The sequence below is a fragment of the Parasteatoda tepidariorum genome, chromosome 3, assembly GCF_043381705.1.
Source record: "Parasteatoda tepidariorum isolate YZ-2023 chromosome 3, CAS_Ptep_4.0, whole genome shotgun sequence".
Classification (NCBI taxonomy): Eukaryota; Metazoa; Arthropoda; class Arachnida; order Araneae; family Theridiidae; genus Parasteatoda; species Parasteatoda tepidariorum.
In genome coordinates, this window is record NC_092206.1 from 6,833,223 (window position 1) to 6,861,166 (window position 27,944).

Sequence of the window (27,944 nt, forward strand, 5' to 3'; positions counted from 1 at the left end):
ACATTTCCATTTTGTTCCTTAAATTCAGATTCATGCTGTGATATTAAAGTTAAAATTTCTAGTCGTTTTTCAATCAATTCAGTTTATTAGTAAAGGATTGAATACTTTCTTTCACTTAAAGCTGTCATCTAGGGTACTAATTTTGCTATAGAAGAGTTAGATGTAGTGGGAAGTAGAGAAGAAAAATTCTGCTAGTTTCGAGAATGCACCATGTTTTTTCTAAAGTTTTGTTTAAATTACAAAGCATTAAAATATACCTGAATAGTTTTTTTAGGAGCACTCCTGATTTTCAACGTGTAAATTACGCTTGTAGAAGAGTTAAAAATACCTCTGTAAGAAATATAAGCCAGTACTTTATCAAACCATTCCATTAAACTCTAACATGTTTTAAAAAGATATGATCAGCAAGATGCAAGATAATAGTGTTTTATTTTTTTAAAAATAATTTCCTTTTCTATTTAACTTTTAAACCTCAGTCTTATGCCAAACAATTAAAAGATAATCCCCTTATAAAACTAACTCACTTTTGTCTAAAAAAAACACAGGTAAAGCATCTGTACATGGCAACAAGCATAAGAGATGAAATTTTATTACATGAAGTCACAACTCATGAAAAACAATTTAGAACTTACACTGAGGTATGTCTTAGTTCTGCAATATATTCAAAATTAGGTGTCAAGGAACCATTGCTTGCAATAATTGCCTATAAAATGAGAGAAAAATATTAATATCACTTATAAAACTTACGCGATTAAGTATTAAAAACTTGTAACTTAAAAATTAATAATGCTTGATATTAAATATCTTTCAAGTGAGACATAATGGAGCAATTGAAATTAAAAACAAAAAATTTTCAAAACAATTTTTTAAATCAAATCAATGAGAATAAAGGAATTCAAATTTGTCCTTAAGTATTCATTATATATAAATTTACTATCCTCAATAAGTTAAAAATCATTTCTAACTCTTGTTAAATGGAACTTAAGAAAGAAAAAAAAACTACTTTATATTCAAAGTTAAAAATATAAAATAAATATTATAAAAAGGAAAAAGGTCTGAAAAATATGAATAAACTATTCATTTATTAATTATTTTTAGTTATTTTAACAAAATAAAGCCATAAACAAGATAACAATTAATAAAAGTCTAAGAGTAGATACCTTTTAATAATCCCCTGTAGCATGGAAAAAAGTACCACCACTAACTACATTAAAAGACTGTATAATTATGTCTAATTATGTCTATTTCTGAAAAAAAAGTGATAAACCAAGAAAAAAAACTACTAATACTTACACCCTGAACTGTAGGAAGGAAATTATGCTGTTCTAAAGGTTTAGTGGCATCAGAGGACAGCTAAAAGCAAACAAAATAATTATTTAAGAAAATCTCAAAAATTCTTTAAAAATCTTAAAAACAATAAAATTAATAGGTCAAACTAGAGCCGTGATGGATCAGGAGATAGAGCGTTCACCTTCCAATGAGGTGAATTGGTTTGAATCCCAGTGATGATTGGTCGATACTAATTCCACATCGGCTCACACTAACCTCAGTGCTGACATGAAATATCCTCAGTGGTAGATGGATCATGGGTAAGAGTCCCCTTGCCCCATCAGGATAAATAAAATAAATTAAATGACTAAAACAGAAGATGGAAATTTTGAGGTCATGAAGCTCTGTGATTCTTGATTGCTCTGTGGACCACATGAAAATATATAATTATTGAATGATCCCAAGTCAAGTTCAAAGATTATGATGTATAAATAGAAGAGTGCTTGAAGGTCATTAGCTTCCCAGTGAAAAAGACGATGGTCCTTCACCAACAATGTAATAAATAGGGCAAAAAATTTGGCAATGTTCAATTAGTCCAGATCAGCAAAAATTCGAGAAATTTTTTGGTTCAATTTCAGAGGGTAAAAAATGAAGCCAGAAATTAAGAATCTCATGCAAAATGCAACAGAGAGGTTGGAATCCTTCCTACTGAATCAAGCTGAGTATACATGCATGCAAACCTACAAGTATTTCATCAAACATGTAAAATTATTGGGGCTTTCATATGCTATGCACGAAGGTACACTGAAAAAAATTGTAATGGAATGAACTATAAAAATGTTGAATAAAACAATGTGAAAACCACACTTATTACATAATTCATGGCAAAAATCGACATGGTAAAGAAAAAATATATCTTATTTTGAAAAAAGGGAAAATTAGCTATTTTTTACAAAACACCCAATGTAAAAAGTAAAACCTTTAAGGGCTTTTAAAAAACGAAATTAAGCACCATTAAGCACTTTTTAAAAATGCTATGTAATTTGTGTAATGCGTCAATATTACTGGTGTATAAGTCCACCCCTGATTTTTGAAAAATTTTGTGGGTTTGAAAGGTCAACTAATACACCTGGATATATGGTAATTAATAAATTAAATAACTAAAGGCCTGTTTAGACGATCCGATTTCTTTGACAGAGATTGATTGCTATTGATGGAAACTTGTTTTGCTTTGAGCTTGGATCGTGAAAACAATCATCCAAGAACTTGGTTAAACTTCTTGAACGATAGTAGAGCATGTTCTACTTTCCATCCAAGTTTTTTTTCCCCTTAACCAATCAGCGTCTCAGGTTTTGTGACGTAATAAGCAATGGTAATTATGGTAAGCTTAGGTAATTAAGCAATGTAAAATATAAACACTCACAATACTGTTCAAATAAGGACTTAATAGGTAACCAAAATAATCAGTAGCTTCTAAAGGCAATTGAGTTGGCATGTTATCTATAGAACACACAAGAACTCCTGGCCCTGCAAAACTGAAAAATTTTCTTATTAATAATAAGGTACATAACTCAAAGCATGCAAATTTTGTTTTAGCATTTTTAAAAACAAACAAAAAACTTTTGCCAACAACTATAAAATTTACTTATTGGCAAACAAACTTGGATAAAATGAAAAACTTTTAGCAAACACATCTCAATTAAAGAAATTTTTTCAAGCAGTTTAGTCTTTGAACTAGTTTCAACCATTTCGCCGCCACCTAATTTCGATAAAATTTGTTCGTGAATCATAGATTTTTTAAAAATTATTTTGATTTATAAAAAACTCTAAATTGATTATTATACATATCAGCATATTTTTCTTTAAATGTAGTAATTTTTTGAAGACATTAAACTAGTTATTGATTTACCAAAAATTTTCAAATTTCTAAAATTGACGACGGGGTAGAATATGGGAATTTTGACCCTTTTTTTTTCATAATGAGTAATAGGAAAAAATTTCTCCGCTGTAGAGGCAAACTTTCCCCTAACACTTTTTGCACAATCATGTATATTATGCATATCTGTTGACAAAACATGTTGATTCCAATCAGCCTACATTTTTCAACATAATTGCATTTCTTTTTTCTTAAATAAATAGTCTTAAAGAAAAAAAAGGCCATTTAGGTTAGTTTGTGTAAGCATAAAAAACATTCCAAATAAAAAAAAGATTTTTTTCACAATTTTTAAAACAAATAGAATAAAAAATTATAACAGTAAAAACTCTTTAGAATTCAAGCATTTTCAAAACTTTTATGCTTTAATTTTTAAAAATCATGAAGAACTGAGTCTGGAAAATAGTTCAAAATTTGACATGAAAGAAATTTACAAGACATTAATATTTACAAGATGAAATCGGTCAAATGTGTTCTAAAAATTTAAATATCAACTATTTAGTCAAACTGCTAGATTTCAATTATTAATTAATTTATTTATTTTGAATGAAATCATCAGCATTGGTTTAAACAAAAATGAAATAGTTCAAGTGTAGGTAAAAAAATTTGTTCACTTACTCAACAATTTTATTAAAAATAAATTCTAAATTCCTCTTCAGTTGTTTTTTTTTTTTTAACATTTGAAAAAGTAACTTGATTTTAATTACAAATATTTAAAAGCATAGAAATATATAAAACATTAAATTTATTTCAATCAATGCTTATGCAACTATCTAGAGACAGCGAAACCAATTTTATTTAAGAAAGTTTCATCGAAAACATAATAATCCTTGTAAAATGAGTTGCTAAAAACTATTTCATTTCATTTATTTGCAAAGTGGTACATATTTTCCAATGGTAGACAAAGGTTTTATCCATCTAACATTTCTATTGAACAAGGTACAAGGTGGAGTATACATTATTTGCTTGCTTTATTTTATAAAATAAAATTTGTCAGGCCTTTTTTTTCAATGCCTATCAGCTTGCACATTTTTGAATTTTGCAACGAAATTTCAATTTGGTTAAAACTAGGTACATGATTCTTTTCTACGATTGTTTGCTAAAATATATATAATGTGTAAAGTCTCGTATCCGGAATCGGTGGGACTTCCAGAAGTCCGTATAATAGATTTTTCCGTATAATACACCCCCAAGGTAAACAAAGCTTAAAATGATTTAATAAACGATCTGAATCTAAGAAGCAAAAAATAAATAAACACTATTTTTAAGGGGAATAATGTTTTAGCATTAAAATATCTAATCAATCAAATATAAAATATTAGAAAAAAAATATTATTGCTGAAAATATGGAAAACGAAAAAAATTTAACAGTTACGAAAATATTAATCCGCCATTTTGAACTAGAACGATTCAAGCAGGAAGGGGAAATTCTGGAACAAAGCTTAAAATGATCTAAATCTAAGAAGCAAAAAATAAATAAACATTATTTTTAAGGGGAATAATGTTTTAGTATTAGAATATCTAATCAATAAAATATGAAATATTAGAAAAAAAATATTATTGCTTAAAATATAGAAAACTAAAAAAAATTGACATATGAAAATAATAATCCGCCATTTTTAACTAGAATGATTCAAGCAAGAAAGGGAAATTCCCGTCATTCATTAAGCTGGGTAGATGGAGGAGAAAAATTCATTTCCTCCTTATTTGTGAAAGAAAATGAGTGTAAAGAGGAGATCATTTAAGTTGAGGGTGGGGAAGTAACAAATTATTGTTTTTTCTCCTATCATTGGCTATCAATCAAGCATAAAGGCGGGTTCTCTTTATTTATTTTTTTTATGACTGAAAGAATCTGCTAAAGAAAGAATGTTACCCCCTTTTTCCCCCCGCCTCTTAATATTACATGGTATGGGGAAGAACGAATGTTTTGTTTCTCAAGGACATGTATCCTTTTAGACCTATTCAAATTTTCCATTCGGACTCCCCCCCACCTTAACGCTTGCCCCGTTTACCCTTTTCCACAGTATTTCTTCTTTCAATAAAAAGATTCCAGGAAATGCCTCTTTTACTAGCCACCTGCATGGGAAAGGAGGGGGGAGGGGGACTCAGTTGCAGTCTTTTGAAAACAAATCTCCCTCTTTTTCCTACATTCCAAGGGAGGAGCGTCATTAATGGTCACTCAATGGACTTGGTAGAACTTCACTTTCCCTTTCTGGTGATTTATGGGTTCGATGCATGAATCAGAGGTTCAGTGCAAGCTAGAAAAAAAGAAAATGTGTCAAAAGATCTTTTTTTTTCCTTTTTTTAGGAAAGGGGAAGATGGAGAGATGTTTGTTTATTTTGATTGTTAAAAAGTGTCCGGGAAATCGACCCTTCCGGGAAAGGGACGTCCGGATATAGGACGTTACACTGTAATATAATTTTAATTTCGACTCTTTTTCTTCTTAATTTTATTAATGGCAACACATTTAAATTATTGATAATGTACTCATATTTTCAATTCAAGCCGGCTTTTCTCAATGCTCAAAAGTGTAATTTATTTTACTTTTCTTATTAATAATCCGATACTTCCACTCCTATTTGCTAATAATAAACAATTCCCTAATGAAACTACAAAAGCAATAAATTTCAGATCGCTTCATGATTGGCTTTCGCTTCACTCTCTCTCTCTCTTTTTTTGCTCTAGTTGTGTAGTATGCTTCAAACTTCAATATATTTTATGGTTTGCTTAAATTATAATTTTAAATTCAAATTTTTTTTTAAAAAATGAAACATTTCAAAGGTAGAAAATCTCCAGTCATAAACAGGTGTGGTTGCAAAATATTATAATGTAACTAAAATTATTTTTTTCAACATTAAAACACCCACAAAACATCAACATAAATCCTTTCATAACTTAATAGCTAATTAATAACTAATTCAAACAAAGTGAGACCTCAAAGTCATTTTTAGACATAAGGCAATCTTGACTTTTTGATCTTAATTCCAGGCATTAAACATATTTCATATATTATTTCTATTTCTTATTTTGCATGGCTAACTTTTGCATGACTATTAAATTTTTAAATGTTATTTGGAAATTTTAAATCACCACACGTAGTTAAAATATCAATAGAAATCAGCACAGTATTGAATTGCAAACTAAAACATTCCATAATTTACATTTGCAAAATTTAGTGGATGTAGGCTTTGCACAACATTTTTGTAAAAAAAAGTAGGAAAAAAAAAAACTCTTAAAGATCTAATTTAGTTTCATGTAATGTTATAATTATTCATTATTATATTTATTTATTCATTATACAACATTGATTTATTTTGAAAGTCTTTAAATTTCCGAGTTTTCAATGAATGAAAGTACTAAGTCACACTTTTCGAGTGTTTTGAAAGTGGAAGAAATTTACAAGTTCTTTTGGTAACAAACAGTTGATGAGTAATCTAAAAAAAAAACCTTCTCAATAGGCAAATCAAAATACAGTACAGAACCTGCTATCCGGAAATCAGAAAACCGGAAAACCAAAAAACCGGAACAAAATTCGATAAATTTTCCAGCAAGTTTAAAAAAAAAAAAATTTCCCCATAAGATTTTTGGATTTTTCTTTCTTTTTTGAAAGATGTTTACCTTACCATCATTTCAGAAATAATCATTAGTGCATTACCTCATCGTTTTTTCTTATTTTTAAGATTATTTCCAAATATTTTTTTTTTTTTAGTTGGGTTTAACACTAAAAAAACGGCTTTTTGTAGCGATTCAGAAAACCGGAAAAATCAGTTATCCGGAATAGCGATGGTCCCGATCGTTCCGGATAATCGGTTCCCTACTGTATTAAGAAAACAAGGTGTCAGGGGAGACTAGTTTAAATGAGCATTTTATAAATTTTTTGAATTAAACAGCTTTTGGATAAAAAATAAAACATCTTTATTCCTTACTTTCAGCACATAAACTTTAGAGATAATTTACTAAAATATTACTTAGAACCTTCAGTTATTGCATAGTAAGATAATCAATTCACCTTTCACTATTTTTGTGCTGATCAGCATCATACAAGCAGAAAGGGGTATCAATTGTGGTGCACTCAGACATAAATTCAATGGAACCTCCCGGATCTGCACTAATATCACATATGGCTAACAGGCGATGGGGCAGAGAGGGTGAACCTTCACTAGAGGGTAACCAAGGGGTGAAACTGGGTCTGAGTAAGTGTTTGGCATCCGGAATAGTTAGAAGTTTTGGAGAATTAACAGCCCAATAAATACCATTGATAATAACAGATGCATAAGGAGCAATCTAAAAAAATATTTTAATGAATTAGAATATCAAAAGAAATTAAATCTTTCATTTTGCTAATGAGCCACTGAAAAAATTTCAATATAATAGAGCCTTAAGTAGGCTTGTACAACCTTTTTCAAAGGAATGCAGAAGAAAAATATTTTTAAAAAAAATATCTTTAAGAAAAATATCTTTAAGAAAAATATTAATATGACCATAATTAAGTATTGCAAGTTGAACCTCTAATATTACCATATTGATAGGGTCACATCTGAACTGCTTAAATAAAATGCCACAATCTTAGGAAAATAATTTAAATTATGTCTTGACATAGAAAAGTAATAAATCACTGAAAGAAAAAATTTAAGAAACAATCATATAATAAACAAGCATACAATAAACTTGCTAATCTCAAAAAAGAGTCTTCATCATTAAGAAACCATAAGCATAGGGATACCACAACATATTCACAATTAACTTTTAATTAAAAAAAATAGTAACTAAAGTCTAAAAAGAAGACCAAGTAAATGACTTAAATAGTAAAAATTATATTTCAAATATAGATACATAAGTGCAATATCCACACTTTAAAAAATTCTAATTATCAAATCATATCAGTGAGCTGTCAGATCCACAAAAAATAGAACCAGAAAAAAAATATGCAATACTACTATGCACTAAATGCACTACTATGCACAGTACATTGAAAAAATTCTTTTTGAATGTTAATTCGTGAGAAAACCAACTGAAAGAGTTTTCTCCATTACTTCATTAACTCATAACATTAACATAGCTGACAACATGGATAGAAAAAAAAACAGTACATTTTACAAAATAATATAAATTTCATGATAATTGCTGCATAACGTAGTAAATATTTTACACACAGGGAATTTTAGAGTAATCAAAATAGAAAAATCACAATATTTTCCAGTTATGATCGACATTAAACATACTAGAAATGTTCTGCATTTTGTTTACACATATTTCAAATATTAATAGGCATTTAATTCATCTAAGATTATTTAAAAAAAATTTTGATTAATTAAAAAAGAGAGTTCTAAGTAAAAATAAACTGAAAATTTTAGAAGACAAAAGTTTTGAATTGAGTTCTATTCATTAGGCTCACTTCATTATGTATTAGTAATACTTATTTAATTATTCAAGCAAGCAATAATCTGTACAAAAATTTCATTTGAATAGGGATGTTTTAAGGAAACTTCTCAATTTTAGGGAATTTTCTAAAATGTATAAAAACCAGAAGAAACTGGCAAAATCTAGTAGTCTACCAGAAAATCCAGTAGAGTTAGCAGCTATGCATTAATAGTTAAATAAATAAATCCATTTATCTCAAGAAATCTCTGAAATACACTTAACTACATTAATAAATTATGAATTAAGTATTTTACAATAAATATAAATAACAAGAACATACTGTTTTAGCAAAGTTTGAATAATAACGATCAGGATGCAGTTCGAATTCTTCAGCATCAAAACCTCCGCCTTCTTTACGACGTATATGATCATCTCTGCTTACGACTGCACCATACACTTTATTCATGGCTAGACATGGTAAAAAAAAAATCTCACTTTTGAAAAGGGAAAATTAAGCACTTTTTAAAAACATCTAATGAAAAAAACACCTTTAAGGGCTTCTAAAAAACGAAAATCAAGAATAAGCACCTTTAAGCACTTTTTAAAAATGCTATGCACACTGTATTATAAAGAAGAAAAAAAACATACATATTGAAGAAAAAAACATAAAATTAGCAACTTTTGTTCTAAAAAAGAAAAGGAGACTCATATATAACATACACCCATGCACAGCAACCTGTGGCAAATCTGTAGGACTCACATATTCATATGGAAGTTCCTGAAAAACTTCTTGAGCTCCCTAAAATTAAAAAAAACAGCATATACGATATTCTGTAAATAACTACTTAAATATTAGCTTGTTTCTGCTTTTAAGAATTGGCATCATTTATAATACTGAATCTACGTCTGAAACACATTTAAAGATTATGAATGATTAACCGAATAATAATAAATATATGGGTAAAATTGGAAAAGCTTCTTAAAAATAGAGAGGCTTCGGGGTTACTATTTATGATTTATTTTTTTACCAAAGCTAAGAATTTACGCCATCCTTTAATCTTTCAAGAGTTGCATTTACATAGCTGCCAACATGGATAAGAAAAAAACCAAGAGATTTTGCAAAATAATATAAATTTCATGATAATTGTTTCATAATCTACTAAATATTTTATGCATAGGGAATTGTAGGGATTTTTATAGTCATCAAAATAGAAAGACTGCAAAATTTTCCTGTTATGATTGACGATAAATGAACCTGAAATGTTATGTACTATGTTTACTTATAATTTCAAATAATAATCAGCATTTAATTCATCAAAGATAGTTAAAAGATTTCTTAATCAATTTAAAAAGTTTTGAATAAAAATAAACTGAACAATTTAGAACAAAATGAAAGGTTCTAAACTGATTTTTATAAATGATGCTCGCTTCACTATGTATTAGTATTTAAGTACTAATACTTATTTATTTACTTATTTAATTATTCAAGTATTCTTATTACTTATTTAAGTATTCAAGCAAGCAATAATAATCTGTTCAAAGATTCTATTTCAATAGGGATTTTTTTAGGAAACTTACTCACAATTTTAGGGAATTTTCTAAAATGTTCAAAACACAGGAAAATTTTTATTAAACCAATAGACTAGGAGAAACAGGAAAAATCCAGTAGAGTTGGCAGCTATGTATTTACTTATTGTAGGGTCATTCTTTTGAAGACTATTGCATTCTGACATTCTTAATATAAAGAATCTAGAGTAAAAAATGAAATGAATCTCATAAAAAGATAAACTGATATTGAAACAAATAATTAGTCAAAATCGGTGATAAAAAAGTAGAAGTACATTCATTTTATTTATTGTTTTTAATATCTTTAATTTAATTCATGTTTTGTGATTTATCTAAAAATATTTAACTTAAAAAGAAGTACGAACAGTAATATAAAACGAAAATCTAAAACTTGATCACAATTATAAAATTTGCTAAAATTTTGATTTCTCTTACAGTTGCTTTGTATCGTCACGGAATGGTGGAAAAACGGGGAGAAAATGTAGAAATCTCCCGCAAATACGGAACAGTTGGTAGCTATGTAATAATCTTCAAAGTTATTCAGTTTTTTATGTTAAAAACAATTTATCAGAAAAACAGCTGATAATATTTTTAAATACCTGAGAAACATTTCCTGAACCAGTGAAGACGAAAGTTAAAGGACCAATGGATCGAGGCATCATACCTAGTGCAATTTCATAACCAGCATCTCGCACAGTTTGGCGGGCCATACCGCTATTTCGATAGTTATGAGCAGGGCCAACATGCTAAACAAAAAATAGGGAAACATTAAACTATAAATAAAACATTAAATTATTATAATTTTTTCATATTGAAAAGAGAAAAAAAAGGTAGAAAATTTTGATTCGTCATTCAAAACCAAGCACTATTAAAAGCACTCAAACAGCGCAGACTCCATAGTGAATCTATGTTTGCTTTTTCGCTTATTATTTCTGTCAATATTAACACAGCCTTACATTTTTAGCATGTTTCTCTGATGCACAAATTTTAAAATCAAGTTATTTTTTGATGCAATTTATCTGTGACCATTTCATCAGCAATCAAAGTGACTTTTTGATTGTGTCTTCTGCTGTTGTTGTTGGATCTCCACTTAGCTTCGATAATTTCAATATTTTTCATATATTATTTCAACTCAAGTTTTTAATCTTGTATTTTAATAATCATGTTTAATGTTCCAATTTTTGTCAATTTAAATGATTATTCCTGTTTTTTTTACATGGTTTTAAAAATTTCAACATTATTAATACAATATTACAACTGTTTGTGAGTTTCGAATAGCGCATTTTAATAATCACTCTTGATGATTGCTTTATTTGTGCTGATTTTATGTCAATCCAAGTTATTTTTCATTGTTTTTTTGTTTTTTAAAGTTTTTGCAACACTTTTCTACATGGCATTGAAAATCCTGATATTTTCAGGCAATATTATTATGACTTACAAGTTTAGAATCTTGCGTGGATTTTAATAATCAATTTAAACACTTGCTTTGTTTGCATTGGATTTCATCGTCATTTTATTGCACAATCATTAATTTGGCAGTTGTTGCTATTCATTTCTACACGGTATTTGTAAAATCTTGATATTTTTAATACACTATTATTAAAACATGCGAAATGTTAACGTAGGTGAAATAGTTTTTACTGTTTTTAACTTATTTTTCTAACTTTTTGTAGCTTAAAAAACCGTATAAGATATAATATTCATAAAATCTCTTATAATTCACCAAATATAAATGCCCTAAAGTTAAAAATACGTTTTTAATTAAACATTGAATCTTATTTTGAGTAATAATGTGTTTGTTTCATTTTAAATCATTTTAGAAAATCATAAATTTTTTAAATTAAATCTTTTACTTTGCACTTACATATATTACCTTTTAAGACATATATTAGGAAATGATTATAAGAAATTATAAGGATATGATTTCATATAATCATCAAAAGAAATATATTTGAAAATAGGAAATGTATTTGATTCGATGAAATATTATATTCTCTACAATTTCATTTTAAAAACAGTTTATAAACAGATTACAATGTTTTTCAATATGAATTATACTATTACTGTTTTACTCACTAATATTATCTTAACAGAAATGTGAAATCATTCTTCAATTAACGACACCAGTACCCATAAAATAAAAATACCTTGACTCACCATGAATGGTGTATGATGACCAAGAGCAAGGAGTCTGAGTCCAAGTCCATGGAGTATGTTTATTGTACCAGCTACACCTGCAAATTTTCCAAAGGCAACTACTCTTTGACCTTTACTATCAACAAGTTTTTCATAATCAATTAACCTTATATTCTGAAGAAAAAAAAATCACACCATTAGCTTTAAAACATACATATACAGTGAAACCTCAGTTAGCATAACCTAGTTAAAATAACCTAGCATAACCTAGTTACTAAAATATAAAGCATATAATAGATAATGCTTTATATTTAATTTAAAATGATTTACCTACTTCTAAACATATTCACTTTTTCATATTTCACATAAAATTATGTAATTGATGAAAATTTAGATTTTTAACTACAGATTTCAATTAAAACATGAAACAGGATGTGTAGCCAGCAAAAAAATAAGCACCTTTCAAGTAAGTTTTTTAAAAACTCAAAAAATATTTTTAATCACTTTCCAAAAAAAAAAATTCATAATTAGGATTTGTGCAGTAACAAAATTCTTTTTACTATTGTTTAAAGTTCTTAATTTATAAACATAAAATTAATAAAATTAAAACTTTTTTCAAAAAACTTAACATAATCATGATAAAGTAACTAGTTTCGATAAATATTGCAGAGAAAATTATGCATTTTTTGTAATTTCTGACAACAAGACACAGCAAAGAAAAAACTTTTTAAAAGTTGGAAAATTAGCCACGTTTTACAAACCCTGAATAAAAATAAAAAAAGCACTTTTAAAGGCTTTAAAAAAACGTAAATCAAAAATAAGAACCTTTAAGCATTTTATAAAAAATGCTATAAACCCTGTAAAATAATTACTCTTCATATGCATCTTCAAAATAATGATTTATACTGTTATTATTTGAGATCCAATTTCGGTAAAAAGTGTCCAGAAATTGGAAAGTCCTCGGTCTTAAGGACTGCGGTTCTCAAAATGTGCAATGCAGTATGTTTTAACATTTCTAAAATATAATAAGAAATGCTTTTTGCTTCTCTTCAAAGTATTCATTTTTTGAATATAACTTTGTGATCCCCAATGAGTATACTTTTTGAATGAACATCCTAAAAATATATATTAAGGGTGGTCCATACAGTCATTTTTGAGATAACTGAATCCTTTTGTTTAACTGCCAAGCATTTGTTACTAAAATTAACCAGCTTTAATAAAAATATCACTAAAAAATGAGAAACTTACTCGTTCAAGAATACAATCCAACATAGGCATGTTTGCTTCCTGTGCTTTAATTGTATGTGAGAAGAAACAATATGTTTTATTAGGAAGCAGTTTATCAATTGGAACTTGCTTTACTCCAATAATCACAGGTGCTTCACTTATGTCTTCTTGAATTATTGCACCAGCATTAATATATGCCTGTAAATATAAAAATATATAAAAACTGAAAGAAACTACATGTCGTATACATATTTTTTCATAATCATAATCATATTTTTTCATTAAATATAAAACCAACTAACTTTAAAACAAAGCTCATTACATCTAGAATAATGTTATTGATTTTTCGACATCTACATACATAATTGACAAAATGATCCAAAAACTATAATTATTATTCACGGCTTATAAGAGCAACTTTGAATTTGTTACAGAATCTTGTCCATTAAAATAGAATGTTAAAGTTATTTTCATAATGCACAATCGAAGAAAGTTACTTAAATCTTGATTTTATTAGATATTTTCGAAGAAAAAAAATCATTGATTTCCATAAAAGTAAATAAGACAGGTTTAAAATAATCAGAAAATAAGTAATGACAGTTTTTAGTCAGTAAAAATTAAATAATTAGTCATATTTAAAAAATTATACACAGAGAGAAAAAAAATAAGGTTTTTCTAATGATAAGAAAATGCAAGCAAGCAATGGATAATGTTTATCCAATATGTAATGCTTATTGGAATATAGCTAATAGTAAATATGCAATGGACAATGAATTATTCAAGCAATGCCCTAATTATCATTAATAGAAAGTTTTTTTACTATTTAAAAATCAATAAATTACTTATAATCTAATAATCATTTTACAATTAATAGCCATGTTTCATAAATTAATAACCTGCATGGGATAAGCTCTTCTGTTGGATGGTTGAACTAATACTTTTGTTCCTTCTTTTGTCAGCTGCTTAACATGATGGGGACCTAGTGGAGCTCTTCTCTCCCAAACAGATGCATCTTCTCGACGAACAGCTAGTACCTAAAAATATTTTTTGAACAGACTATGAAACAAAGTTAAAGATTGAATACCATCAAACTATACATGAATAGAATCTTTACAATACATATCTGAAACCTAAATTAAAAACAGTGAATGAAATATGACAAACAGCGAAACATCTAGAAAGGTAAAGACTATTCAAGAAATTGAATAAATTAAACTTGTATTTGAGTAGAAGGAGATTTCTTAGTAAAATTAGGAGTAAAATTATTAAGAGTATTGCCATACTCATAAAATAATATGACTGCCTAACAAGAAACATAAGACTAAGTTACAGATTCAATAAATTCAAATTATAATCAAAAGCAAATATAATAGTAGAATCATAATGAATATTTTCATAAGATATGCAATACCTATAAAAATGTGTAAATATAATCATACAATTAAGTTACAAATTTAATAGTGACCTTCAATCTAATGCATAGTCTTAAAGAAATTTATAGGAGGGAGGGAGCAGAGGTTTTTTTTCTTTTTTTTTCCTAAGAGTATTGGTTGCTTTATTATCTCTCTCTGTGAATACATATATACACACACACAAAATGTATATAGCCACAAAACTCAACCTCTCTCTCCCTCTAATTAGGCTCAACACATTAAAAGTCACTCTAGTACCAAGAGGTGAGGAAGAATTTGGTATTGTTAGATAGGTTTTTTAAAATATCTTACAAGCCTATTTTAATTAAGGTCTGATTTGTATTTCTCGAAATATTTTATTTTAATTCATTTTCACATGAACTTTTGCAATTACTGCTTCACTAATTACATCCTGAATTCATCTATTTACTTTATTTACCAGATTTAAAGAAATCTGGGTACTAGATTTATATGCATTAAATATGAGAGTATGGCGTAACTATCACTACAAATATTAAATACCAAATCACTAGTACATAAGACATATTAACTCGACTCTATCTGGAAGTTCGATAGATGCAGGTTAACATAGTCTTAAATTAAATCCCCACATTGGTGACTTGCATACGTGATATGAACTAGCCAACATTCATGGATGATCCACAAATGAGGGGATATATATATATATTTCTTCAATATTGTTTTGCCCCTCATTGATGACCTGTGGACGTGATATGAACATGCCAACATTAATGGAAATCCCACTTCTGACACCAGAGGTACCTTTTGATAGATGAAGGTTGACATAGTCTTAAATAAAAATCCCCTCAATGGTGACCTGCGGACGTGATACGATCTTGTCATTCATGGATGATCCACATTAAAACGGTTGATTTGCTTAAGAAAAAATATATGCTGCTCAAAGAAAAAGAAATCCGGTGAAGTAAATAAAGTCTCCCGGTCAATAAACAAAAATGATGGAAAAAAAGAGAAATAAGAAGTGAAATGCCACTAACAAACAAACAAAAAAAAAATGAACAAAAATGAGCGAAATGCTTTAAATAAACAAAAAAAAAGTAGAAATATAATCAGCAAAATGATATAAATAAAAATAAATACACCCTTGTGCAAATTATTTGAAACAAACTCAATAAATTCAGAAAACTAAGAGAAAATGCTATTTTATTTAAATTTATACAAACTCAAAAATTTTTAGTACATAATATGATCTCCACGACACTTTNCTCTCCCAAACAGATGCATCTTCTCGACGAACAGCTAGTACCTAAAAATATTTTTTGAACAGACTATGAAACAAAGTTAAAGATTGAATACCATCAAACTATACATGAATAGAATCTTTACAATACATATCTGAAACCTAAATTAAAAACAGTGAATGAAATATGACAAACAGCGAAACATCTAGAAAGGTAAAGACTATTCAAGAAATTGAATAAATTAAACTTGTATTTGAGTAGAAGGAGATGGTAAAATTATTAAGAGTATTGCCATACTCATAAAATAATATGACTGCCTAACAAGAAACATAAGACTAAGTTACAGATTCAATAAATTCAAATTATAATCAAAAGCAAATATAATAGTAGAATCTAATAGCAGTAACTACCACTACAAATATTAAATACCAATTCACTACGATTCTATCTTGAGGTACCTTTTGATAGATGAAGGTTGACATAGTCTTAAATAAAAATACCCTCAAGAGCAATATGAGAAACCAATATAAACAAAAAGTTTTTAATTAACTTTCATAAATAAAATAACTTTCTTCACTTTTTTGTATAGAATTTACTACCAAAGAACAGGAAAGCTCTGATTTTTCGTTAAAAAAAATATTTATTTCATAAAACATTCGCACATGATTATGAGCCAAGGATGTTTCCCATAGCAGATCACTAGATCATAGCAGATTACCATCACCAATAGCAGATTGTGCAGCTCTAGTGCGATAAAATAAACTACAACTATTACGAGCAAATTTAATTTAGTGAAACCAAACCCTTCTGCTTTAATTGAAATACAAACAATTAAACATTCTTCAATTATAGCTAACTTTCATCTTTTTTTTAAACTTTCCTTATGTATGCAATAACTTTAATTTAGAATTACAAATATATGCAATTTTGTTTCATACTTTTTCAACCATTAAAAAAAAAAAAAAAAAAAAAAACTAAAANAAAAAAAAAAAAAAAAAAAAAAAGATTTATGACAAATTTATAGCAAGTTCAAATTTTTAAAATAGGCCGGGAGATTTCCATACCGTGACCTGTTCCGCATCGAAAGATATAACCCTTAGCCCCCTCAAGAAAACATCTACATGCTTTTTTTAAAAATAAAAAAAATCGATTTCGCACCTTGGCAATTGTAGTTGGTAGATCACAATATATAAATATTCCCAAATAGGGTAACAAATGTATCAAGTTGAACTAGTTACAAACAAAAAAGTGTAAACTTATAAACAAATACAATAAAAATGCACTTTTGTTGATACAATACACACTTTTGTTGACAGGTATAAATATCCCCAAATAGGGTAAAAAAATGTATTAAGTTAAACTAGCTACAAATAAAAAAGTGTACACTTATAAACAAATACAATAAAAATGCAGGGATACTTTTGTTGAAGACTTCCATCTTACAGCAGTCCTTAATCTATAGACATTCGCAAAATGTTTATATTCTTTTAGGTAAGGCCACATTTCAAATCCTAGAAAGCAAAATAAAATCAATTTAACTCAAAAATAAAACGACCATCACTTAGTATTCTTTTTATGTATTTATATTTTTAAAAAAATAGAAAAGTGCATTGCTTGTTGTAGAAATATTTTTACAATGGTTTTTGGTACTTAACAGTTAGAGGAAACATGAAGTCAAATTGAGAAACACTGTTAGACACAACACCAGATATTACATAAATATCGATAGAATTTATGTGGCCAAATGTAGCTAGTCAGGATAAAATTTTATCAGTCACAAATTACAATGGAAGTATAATTTTTTTTAAGTTGAAAAAAAAGCTTAAAATAAATTTGAATTTTCATAAAAGAGTTTGTATTAAATATTTGTTACTATTTTTTATTCGTGGTAATACAATATTTATGTTTTAGGTAAGTACCAATTTTTATTTGATTTTGGTTGTCAATTTCGAAAAGCAGTAATCAACAAATGGTTGCTATGATTGATAAACACAAATCTTTATTTTTTAAGCTTTTCTTCACAATGGAAAGCATTTATTTTAATGGGAGGGATAAGGAAAAGACAAGATCCCTAGTCCCAAAAACTTTGTATTTACTAATAAGTAAATCCCAAAACCAACTTAATATACATTTTAACAAGATTTATCAGTTAAAAGAAAATGCTTTAGATAAAAATTATGGTCATAATTTAGAAGAAATCCGAAATATTCTTGATATAAGCGATATGCTTTGAAGGTATTAAGAAAATCATTTAAAATTTTGATTTTGTTGTGATAAAATTCTTAGTTCGAAGAAGTTGAGTTTAGGCACTGATTTTCAGATCCTGAGTACAGGTCATTACAGAAGAAGGATCATCTATCAATGCATGCGCAATTTAAAGATATTGAGTATATATATAAATTATTTTAAAATTGGTTTTGTTAAAATTCTTATTTAATCCCAATTTTAAATTTTTTTTACAAAATTCTATGATACCAACTTCAAGAGATAATTGAGTAAATGTTATTGAGAAAGAGTATGTAAGCAGAATACGCAATCTGAATCATTCCCGAATCAAATCATAAAGTTAATTGAGAAGTACATTTTTGTGTAAGTTTAATGAATCTAAAAATTAAGATAAGTGCAAAAACTAGTTTCCCTTTTTTGAAAAAAAAAACTTCTAACAAGGTTTTATAAATCTTTTTCCTTTTTTCCCCTCAGAAATATTGGTGATTTTTGAGTCCCACCATTCCACTATTTTCGCAATTTTTCTGGGGATATTTCTGTATCATGATCTGACTAACAAAGCAGGCTATAGGTTGAATAATTATTAATATACATAAGTTTATTATATGCATTATACATAATAAATATACATGTTTCAAAATTTTTAGACCATATTTTATGAAATTTGTATTTATCGCCTCTCTTACATATAACTTCCTGAATTTTAAATTTAATTCCAACTCATGAACAAAATAATAATTATTTTCATAATGCCATATCAACATTATATAGAAATTACGATGTTAACATTGTTTAAAATTAAAATTGATGGATGCAATCAAGTTACTATTTATTACCTAATGCTTAGAATTTTTTTAAAAATGAAATACATTCACTTAATAATCTGCCACAAAAGAAATATGCCTATTGGCTGAATAATTATGATTATATGTATTACCTATTTATATGCATTATACATAATAAATATATACATGTTTCCAAATTTTTAGACCACATTTTATGAAATTTGTATTTTTCGCCTCTCTTACATATAACTTCCTGAATTTTAAATTTAATTCCAACTTAAGAACAAAATAATAATTATTTTCATAATGCCATGTCAACATTAAAGCAATTGTGTTAATATTGTTAAAAATTAAACTTAATGGATGCAATCAAGTTACTATTTATTTACCTAATGCTTAGAATTTAAAAAAAAAAAAAAACACATTCACTTAATAAAAAACAGATTTCCTATTTATTTTGTAACAAACATTTTAACTCACAGTTATTAACAGTACGTAAATGTAAACAACATACACAATATTAATATCAAAACGTTAAGAATACTAATGCATTTCAAATTTAATTTTCCTTTTCGTCACNGAATTTAAAAAAAAAAAAAAACACATTCACTTAATAAAAAACAGATTTCCTATTTATTTTGTAACAAATATTTTAAGTAAATGTAAACAACACACACAATATTAATATCAAAACGTTAAGAATACTAATGCATTTCAAATTTAATTTTCCTTTTGCTTTTCGTCACCCTAAAATAATACACCATACAAAAAATACAGTCGTTTTAACCAAATAATTCTGTGTAATCAAATAATAAAACACGATTCGTTTTTCAAGGTTAGAAAATGGTCCGATATTTATGCATTTATGTCGGTCTAGGATTTAATAAAATAATACTTTTTTTCCTCGGAAAATAAATTTATTTGACCTTCTACTTTATAAATCAAAGAATTAGATTACAATAAACTAAAACTATTAATTGATATGATTTGATCTTTCTACTCACAAATGGTAATGAATGAATATTATTTACTAAAACCACGTGTGTAAACACATGCCACCTTGACAGGGACTGATATTTGCGGCAATTTGTTTTAGATTTTTTTGTCTAAAAATACGATAGATGGCGCTTATGACAGTCAACTTTCAAACTTTCATCAACAGGTCCCTTTTGCAGATTGATGGAGAGAATTCTTGTGAATTTTTTTTTGTGGGGGGGGGGGGNGTGCTTTTTTTTTTGTTGGGGGGGGGGGAGTGAAGGACTCTGTTTTTTGTAATCTTCAGTGATCCCCCCTAGACAGTGCCGGATTACCGGCCGGACTAAGCCATGGCCTGGGGCCCCCTTAAAATGGATTTTTTGAAAATTAATTATAAAAAATTAAGGGAAATAATGATTTTTTTTAAAAAAAAAGCAATTCCAAATATATATTAATGAAATACGATATTTTTTTCATCTAATGTTAATCATATTTATTTATTACTTATTAAAATTTAATTTATTATTATTTATTTTAATTTTAAATATGCTTTCTTAAATGAAAAGNACATGCCACCTTGACAGGGACTGATATTTGCGGCAATTTGTTTTAGGTTTTTTTGTCTAAAAATACGATAGATGGCGCTTATGACAGTCAACTTTCATCAACAGGTCCCTTTTGAAGATTGATGGAGAGAATTCTTGTGCTTTTTTTTTCTTTGGGGGGGGGGGAGTGAAGGACTCTGTTTTTTGTAATCTTCTGTGATCCCCCCTAGACAGTGCCGGATTACCGGCCGGACTAAGCCATGGCCTGGGGCCCCCTTAAAATGGATTTTTTGAAAATTAATTATAAAAAATTAAGGGAAATAATGATTTTTTTTAAAAAAAAAGCAATTCCAAATATATATTAATGAAATACGATATTTTTTTCATCTAATGTTAATCATATTTATTTATTACTTATTAAAATTTAATTTATTATTATTTATTTTTATTTTAAATATGCTTTCTTAGATAAAAAGGTATATAAATATATTTATATTTGAATAAATAAAAAATATACGAGAAAAAAAAATTTAATCTAAGAGCTCCAAAATTTTGAATGGCCTAGGGTCCCGCTTGCACTTAATCCGGCTCTGCCCTTAAAAATTAAAAAATTATAGCATAATTACAAAAAATGTACTTTTTTCCCTCGCAATTGACTCAGAATTCAATTCAGAGATAGCCATTTGATTTCAGCTCAACTGTTAGATTAACTTATTTAAAAACAATTCCTTAATATGCTTCTCTATATAATGAAAAAAGTGAATTATATGACTAAAAAAAATACTAACAATTCGTAAGTTAAAAATTTGCCTTAAGATAAATTCGAATTCACAGTAAATTCTATTCCATGGTAATAAATTCGTGAGATATTCATTCACTATGTGAATTTATTACTTATGATGCTAAATTGAATATTATACTGTTTTTGTCTCAGACGTAGTCTCTGTTTAATTTAAATTTTGCACTTAATATTCAGAGTTTTCTTTTATCTCGATTTTGGTGCGTAATAGCCGATACCGATACTCATGACGTGAAGTTCTATATTCAATCTTCAAGTTCTATATTCAATCATTGATCTTCAAATCCTTCTCAAAAGTAACTTATTGAATAATCAAATCAATCAAACAAATTCGAAAATTACTATAAGCTAAAGTTTAATTTTTTTTAAATTTTATTTTATTAATTAATTAGTATATAACATAATTATTATATTAATATTGATATGTAAGCCTGAGTTTATCAATAAAGGCTCGTTACAATAGTAATAAACTTACCTACCTATCTTTTATTTATATTTTTTTATCTGCAGGACAACATTATTTTTTTCTTAGTCCTGAATAGTTTTATAAATTTTTTTTAACCATATTCAATATGAACTCAATAGACGTATTTAAGAAAATGGACACAGCTCGAAATGTTTGTTTTAGAAAATGGTCAGAGCTCAAAATGCATGCTTAAGAATATAGACACAGTTCAAATTCATGCTGAAGAAAATAGACAAAGCTCGAAATGCGTGCCTTAGAAAATGGACACAGCTCAAAATGCATGCTTAAGAAAATGGGCACAGTTTAAAATGCATGCTTAAAAAATGGGCACAGCTCGAAATGCTTATTTTGGAAAATGGACACAGCTCAATATGTATGCTTAAGAAAATAGGCACAGTTCAAAATGCATGCTTAAAAAAATGGGCACAGCTCGAAATGCGTATTTTAGAAAATGGACACAGTTCAATAAGTATACTTAAAAATGGACACAGCTCGAAATGCATCTTTAAGAAAATGGACAGTTCAAAATGCATGCTTAAGAAATTAGACACAGCTCGGAATTCCTTTTTTTATAAAATAGACACAGCTCAAAATGTTACAAATTTAGGGATCAGGATGTCTGGCAATATTACAGATGTAATTTTCAAGTGATCTTTTCTTATTCAGAAAACGAAACAATAAAACTATTAAAAAAAAATCTGAATCCGTACAACATAAATTCAACTATTATCAATTTATTTAATCTGTGACAACCGGGTAAAGGCAATTGTTGGCATATAAAGTAGTCTTTTCAAAAAAGAGAAATTTTAAAAAATGTACTAAGTGATTTAATCGTTTCCGGACTAGCGATTCCTAAAAGCATTCTTACAAAATAAGAATCTGGATGGGAAAAGAAATAAATAAATAAAGAGTGGTAGCTTAAATGTGGTCATTGCTAATTTAGCAGACTTATTTTGCTTTCACATTAATCAATGTTAGTCTAATCACATGTCTAATCAATGTTAGTTCAAAGTGTTACTATTTAATTTTTATTTTGAACTGAGGAGTAGTGAATTAAATAAATCCAGCTATTATAATCCAGCCCAAAAATAGACTGCTATAGAATTAGTTGGAGGATATAATTATAAACAAATTAGGGAGCCCACAATGAGGCAAACAATTTTAATATGTATATATTTCTTAAGTGCGTATTATAGCGTTAAAATGAAGAAATTGTTGCTCATATACTGTACAGTGAGCAGGAAAAGAAAAAGAAAAAAAAGATCGGACCACCCTGAATAACTTTTGATCTAATGATCGGATCTTCACGTTCTTGGAATCAATCTTAATGGCTTGAAAGAGTGATCTCAAATATGCCATGTTAATAAGTACAGACGATATTTAAAGTTACGAAATCAGAGACAAAAAGATACTTTTTCTAAATAAACATACTTCTTTTTTCAACGGATTAGGATTTCTGACCCCCAAAATATAGGTGTACCCGCAATCCAGAAAATATGCTCCCAATAGTTTCAGGACAGCTTTCCGAAATTTTGACCCTTAATGTTAATTTTTTTTTTCTCCCCGTATTTTACTATATCTCGCGAACTTTTTAAACGAATAGAAAACTTTTTGCACACAGTTAGGAAATTCGTTTATCCCAAGATTCACGCAAGAAAAAAAAAAAAGAAAAAAAAACTTTTAGTAAATAGTAATTTTTTTTATTATTTTAGTAATTAATAGTAAATAAATATTTGAATTGTAAGGTGTAGAATTTTTTGCATCCTTTTAAAGAACATAATTTTACATGGCAAAATAGATATGGTTTATATGTAAATTTAGGTGGCTCCCAAGATATTGAATTTTAAACATCTGTCTCTTTTGAAAATCAATTTCTCAAGAACTATTCGATCGTTTTTGCTGAAATTTTGTATTTTAACATATAAAAAGCACGGGAAAGTAATTAAATCTTGTTATAAGTCAGGCAGGTGTTTTGTGGCCGTTAAGGTAAAGTGATAGGATATAATTTTTTATTATGCTATGACACAGTTCCAATGGAAATAACCAAGACAAATTAAGGGTCTCGCAATGTGGCACAATATGGTTCCATAGAAAAAGAGCGAGAAATTTTTTAAAGCTTGTTATAAAGTGGATGGACAGTTGTGGTAAAATTGTTAGGGTAAAGTGATAGGACGCAACAAATTACTAGAATCGGGGGACCGGGGTTCGAACTACGTTTAAGGACAATATTTTAAAAAAGGACAATATATTAAAATTATATTAAGGACAATATATTAAAATTATATTTAATAAAGATAAGCGTTTTTTCGTTTTTTAATTTATTTTACAATTACAATAGTGTAACGTAAATAAAATATTCTCCTTTCCAAAAATTTGCATTTTTCTATATTCTAAGTGCGAATACTAGCATTAAAATTCAGAAATTGCTGCTCATATATTGTTCATATAAATAGCCCTTATCTCTTGCTAGTCTCGAAATTTGCTAGAAATTGCTTGTCCAGAGGATCCGGGGTTCGAACTTCGGTCACTGTCTGAACTCAAAAATTGTAATTAATAAAAATAAATGCTTTTTTACTTATTTTTAAATAGTTTAAGGTAAATAAGTTTCTTTTTCTCTTTAAATTATCATTTTATCCTTTTCTAAGAGGGCATAATAGCCGTAAAATGAAATAAAAATTGTTGTTCATATAATGTACCTATAAATGGCCCTATATCTCCCCTTATTTTAAACTTTCAATTTTTAAACTCGACCAGATATTATATTATAATGTATTACTCAACCGTACTCAGGGGCGGATTACCCATAAGGCCAGACTAGGCCATGGCATGGGACCCCCAATGATTAGGGGCCCCTTTAAGAAAATTTTTTTGAAAATAAGTTTCAAAAAATTAAGAAAAACAATGATTTTTAAAAAAAAATCAATTTCAAATAATATATATTAATAAATTACGATAGTTTTTTTAGTTCTAATTTAACAAAATAAAGTAAAATGTAATTTATTATTATTTATTTTTATTTTAAATATGCTTTCTTAAATGGAAAGATGTATAAATACTTCTATATTTGAATACATAAAAAACGTACGAGAAAAAAATTTAACCTAAGGGCCCCAAAAATTCAAATGGCCTTGGGCCCCGCGTACGCTTATTCCGCCCCTGTCCGTACTAAAGGGAATAATTATGGACAAATTGGGGTTGGGGCTACAATATGGTTTCGTTGGTAAACAGCAGAAATTTTTTTAAGCTTTTCATAAGGCGGACAGCCAGATGTGTGACCGGTAGGGTTAAGTGATGTGAAGCCGCAAATTTGCTAGTTCCGAATGTCCGGGGGTTAGAGCATCTTAATACTACGGTCCTCGAGGTGTCTTTGAGAATGAGCAAAGAGATGTTCCCCTGCAGCCGACGCACATCTCTTTTGCTCTTCCTCTCTCTCCCTTTACACAACATAAAATTCGAGAATGTACTACTAAATTATCATTTTTGTTAAAACTCATTTTTATGTGCATAACGGTAAAATCTTGCAATCAAAATTTCGACCACTTTTTGACGACCCGATGACTATTCAAATTTTAATTATTTTCTGCCCGATATAGAATTGATTTCTTGCAATGTTATTGCCAAAGGAAACACTCCGCCAATCAGAATTCCGATCACCATCTGTAAAGTATGCACATTTTAACTGTTCTGAATAATAATAAAAGCATTAATTATCTACTGACTTCTAGAAAATTTCATTGCCAAATGTAATTTATTATCAATTAAAATTTCGAGCTCAGCTCTATTCTGAATGAAAATACATATTCCATTCCAACCCTTTCCGGATTGCTACAAACAGATATTATCTCCAAATAGAATTTGTCGTCAGACCATTTCCGGGCTAGCTAGAGTGCTCAAATTTAAACTTGAGCTCTGAGTCTGATATATTGGCATAATGTTTTCTAAATGTTACAAGCAAAATGCTTTGGTATTTTATCTCTTATCGAAATTTCGACTACTTCCCATAAGTAGAAACTAAAAAGAAAAAAGTTAAAGTTTTAAAAAATTAGTTTATAAGGTGGGTGAAAATGACAAATAATTTAATTTTTATCATTTAAAAAAATTTCTATCGCCACCGAAAATCTCACGTCTTTCAAAAGTGATGCTCTCTACGTTTTTTGTTTCAAATGTTAAATAAAAATTATTTTTTAAAAAAAATGCTGTTTTAAAACCTTTATTTTATTATTTACAGTGAGCAGAGAAAAAATAAACATTTCATTTTTTTACAAGTGTTAAAACGAGGTTTAAATAGGAGACAAGTGTAAATAGGAGATCCATAAAAGTTTTTTTTTATTTACCTGATAACTTTGTGTTACTTCCTTTCGATATTCAAACCTTTATATTAAATGAAGCATCTGCATATAATTTAATAGGAGCATATGTTATCTGTCTGTAAATCAGTTAATCGAAAATAATCTCAAGGAATTATCGGGAAATAACATTTTCACTTTATCTTGCATAATTTTTATCTCTTTTAAGGTATATAATAAAAATTTTCGTCACTTAGGTGACGTAAAGGGAGAACAGAACCTGAGTTTTGGCGAATGAAATAATGACATTTCTAGTAATGTCAAATAATAACATATGTAGTGATGAAATCAGACATCTCAAATCTAATCGTCAAAGACAAGGCCACAATGATAAAATCCAGAAGAAAAGGAAAGTAACAATAAGGTATAAATTTTTCTTTTTCCTTTTTTTGTCATCGGAACATCACTATTGATAAAAGTTAATAAATAAATAAAACATGATAATCAGGAAGCGAACGAGTTAAATGTTAACCCAGAAATCATGTAACCCTACGACAACCTTGTGTCAACCATTTTTCAATAAAGCAAAAATATTGCATTTTTAAACCTTTCATCCTAAAAGGATAAAGAAATTTTTTTTTCAAGCTCTTTATAAAGTATTGTCGCTTAGGTAAATACGTCATTTAGGTCCATAATGACGTTTTAGATGACGTCACAGTAGCGACAGGATCAAATTGCATTGTCTATTAAAATTTCGTGAGCCTGCCAGGTGGAAATAAGCGTTAAGTACAGTGGCGTACGCAGAATTTTTTCAAGGGGGGTGTTCATAATTTTCTGAAAGTACTAAAAGAATTATCACTAATTTCAGGTCGTGAATTTTTCTCAAAATAATTAAAAATTGTTAAATTCTTACGTTTTGACATCCTAAAGATCCAAGAACAGTAAATATATATATTGGCACAGAAATAAATGCTATGCTCAGAGCCTACGCGGGGACCTAGGTCATTCAAATTTTTGGGGCCCTTCGATTAAGTTGTTTTTCTCGTATATTTTTTATTTATTCAAATATAAAAGTATTTATATATCTTTTCATTTCAGAAAGCATGTTTAAAATTAAAATAAATAATAATAAATTGAATTTTACTTTATTTTGTTAAATTACAACAAAATTTTAATCATAACATTTTGAAAAAATTTTAATATATATTTAAAATTGATTTTTTGTTTAAAAAATCATCGTTTTTCAAAATTTTTCAAAATTTATTTTCAAAAAAATCTATTTTAAGGGGGTCCCTAATCATTTGATATTACATCATCCACTGTACTCCGTTCCCCCTTTTATATAATTTTTCACCGCATCTCCAAAATTCTCGAATTGTCTCCAAGACAACAGAACGTCTAGGATTCCAGAATCATCGCGTAAAGATCTCGCGAATGACAACCAGTCTCGAAAACTATACTGGCAGGACAGAAAGGAACCAGTCCGTAACAGTATCCCGTGAATTTGGTTTCAAAAGTACAGCCCTATTATAGTAAATGTTTTTTCAGTATTCTGAGAAATACCGTGAGAAAAAAAAAGTAGGCATAAGGCAGATAAAAATACATTGTCTTAAAAAATAATAGCTTGCATAATTTCTACTAAAATTTTTATTTTTGCCATTTTGTCTGAGCTCAAGGGGGGTGTTTAAACCCCTAAACCCCTCCCTTGCGTACGCCACTGGTGGTAATACTGAGAAT

The 27,944-nt window shown here is 28.1% G+C and overlaps 1 protein-coding gene across 5 annotated transcripts in view; it reads right to left on the bottom strand.

Moving 5' to 3' along the window:
- Positions 1–26,580, bottom strand: part of LOC107451145 (lysine ketoglutarate reductase/saccharopine dehydrogenase) — a 46,826-nt gene extending 20,246 nt beyond the window's left edge. The window contains exons 1-12 of one of the 5 annotated variants that reach the window (XM_016067159.3): positions 26,256–26,580; positions 17,545–17,636; positions 14,390–14,527; positions 13,515–13,691; positions 12,288–12,440; positions 10,730–10,876; positions 9,285–9,363; positions 8,905–9,032; positions 7,213–7,487; positions 2,693–2,804; positions 1,294–1,353; positions 633–703 (exon numbers count right to left, since the gene is read on the bottom strand). In XM_016067159.3, the coding sequence (XP_015922645.2) occupies positions 633–703; positions 1,294–1,353; positions 2,693–2,804; positions 7,213–7,487; positions 8,905–9,032; positions 9,285–9,363; positions 10,730–10,876; positions 12,288–12,440; positions 13,515–13,691; positions 14,390–14,527; positions 17,545–17,628 (1,424 nt within the window). In that variant the 5' untranslated portion in view covers positions 17,629–17,636; positions 26,256–26,580. Of the gene's footprint in view, positions 1–632; positions 704–1,293; positions 1,354–2,692; positions 2,805–7,212; positions 7,488–8,904; positions 9,033–9,284; positions 9,364–10,729; positions 10,877–12,287; positions 12,441–13,514; positions 13,692–14,389; positions 14,528–17,544; positions 17,637–19,616; positions 19,716–19,811; positions 19,920–20,031; positions 20,227–26,255 lie in introns of those variants that run through there. The other 4 variants (XM_043049519.2, XM_071178284.1, XM_071178285.1 and 1 more) reach the window with 4 other exon arrangements.
- Positions 26,581–27,944: the final 1,364 nt, after the last annotated feature.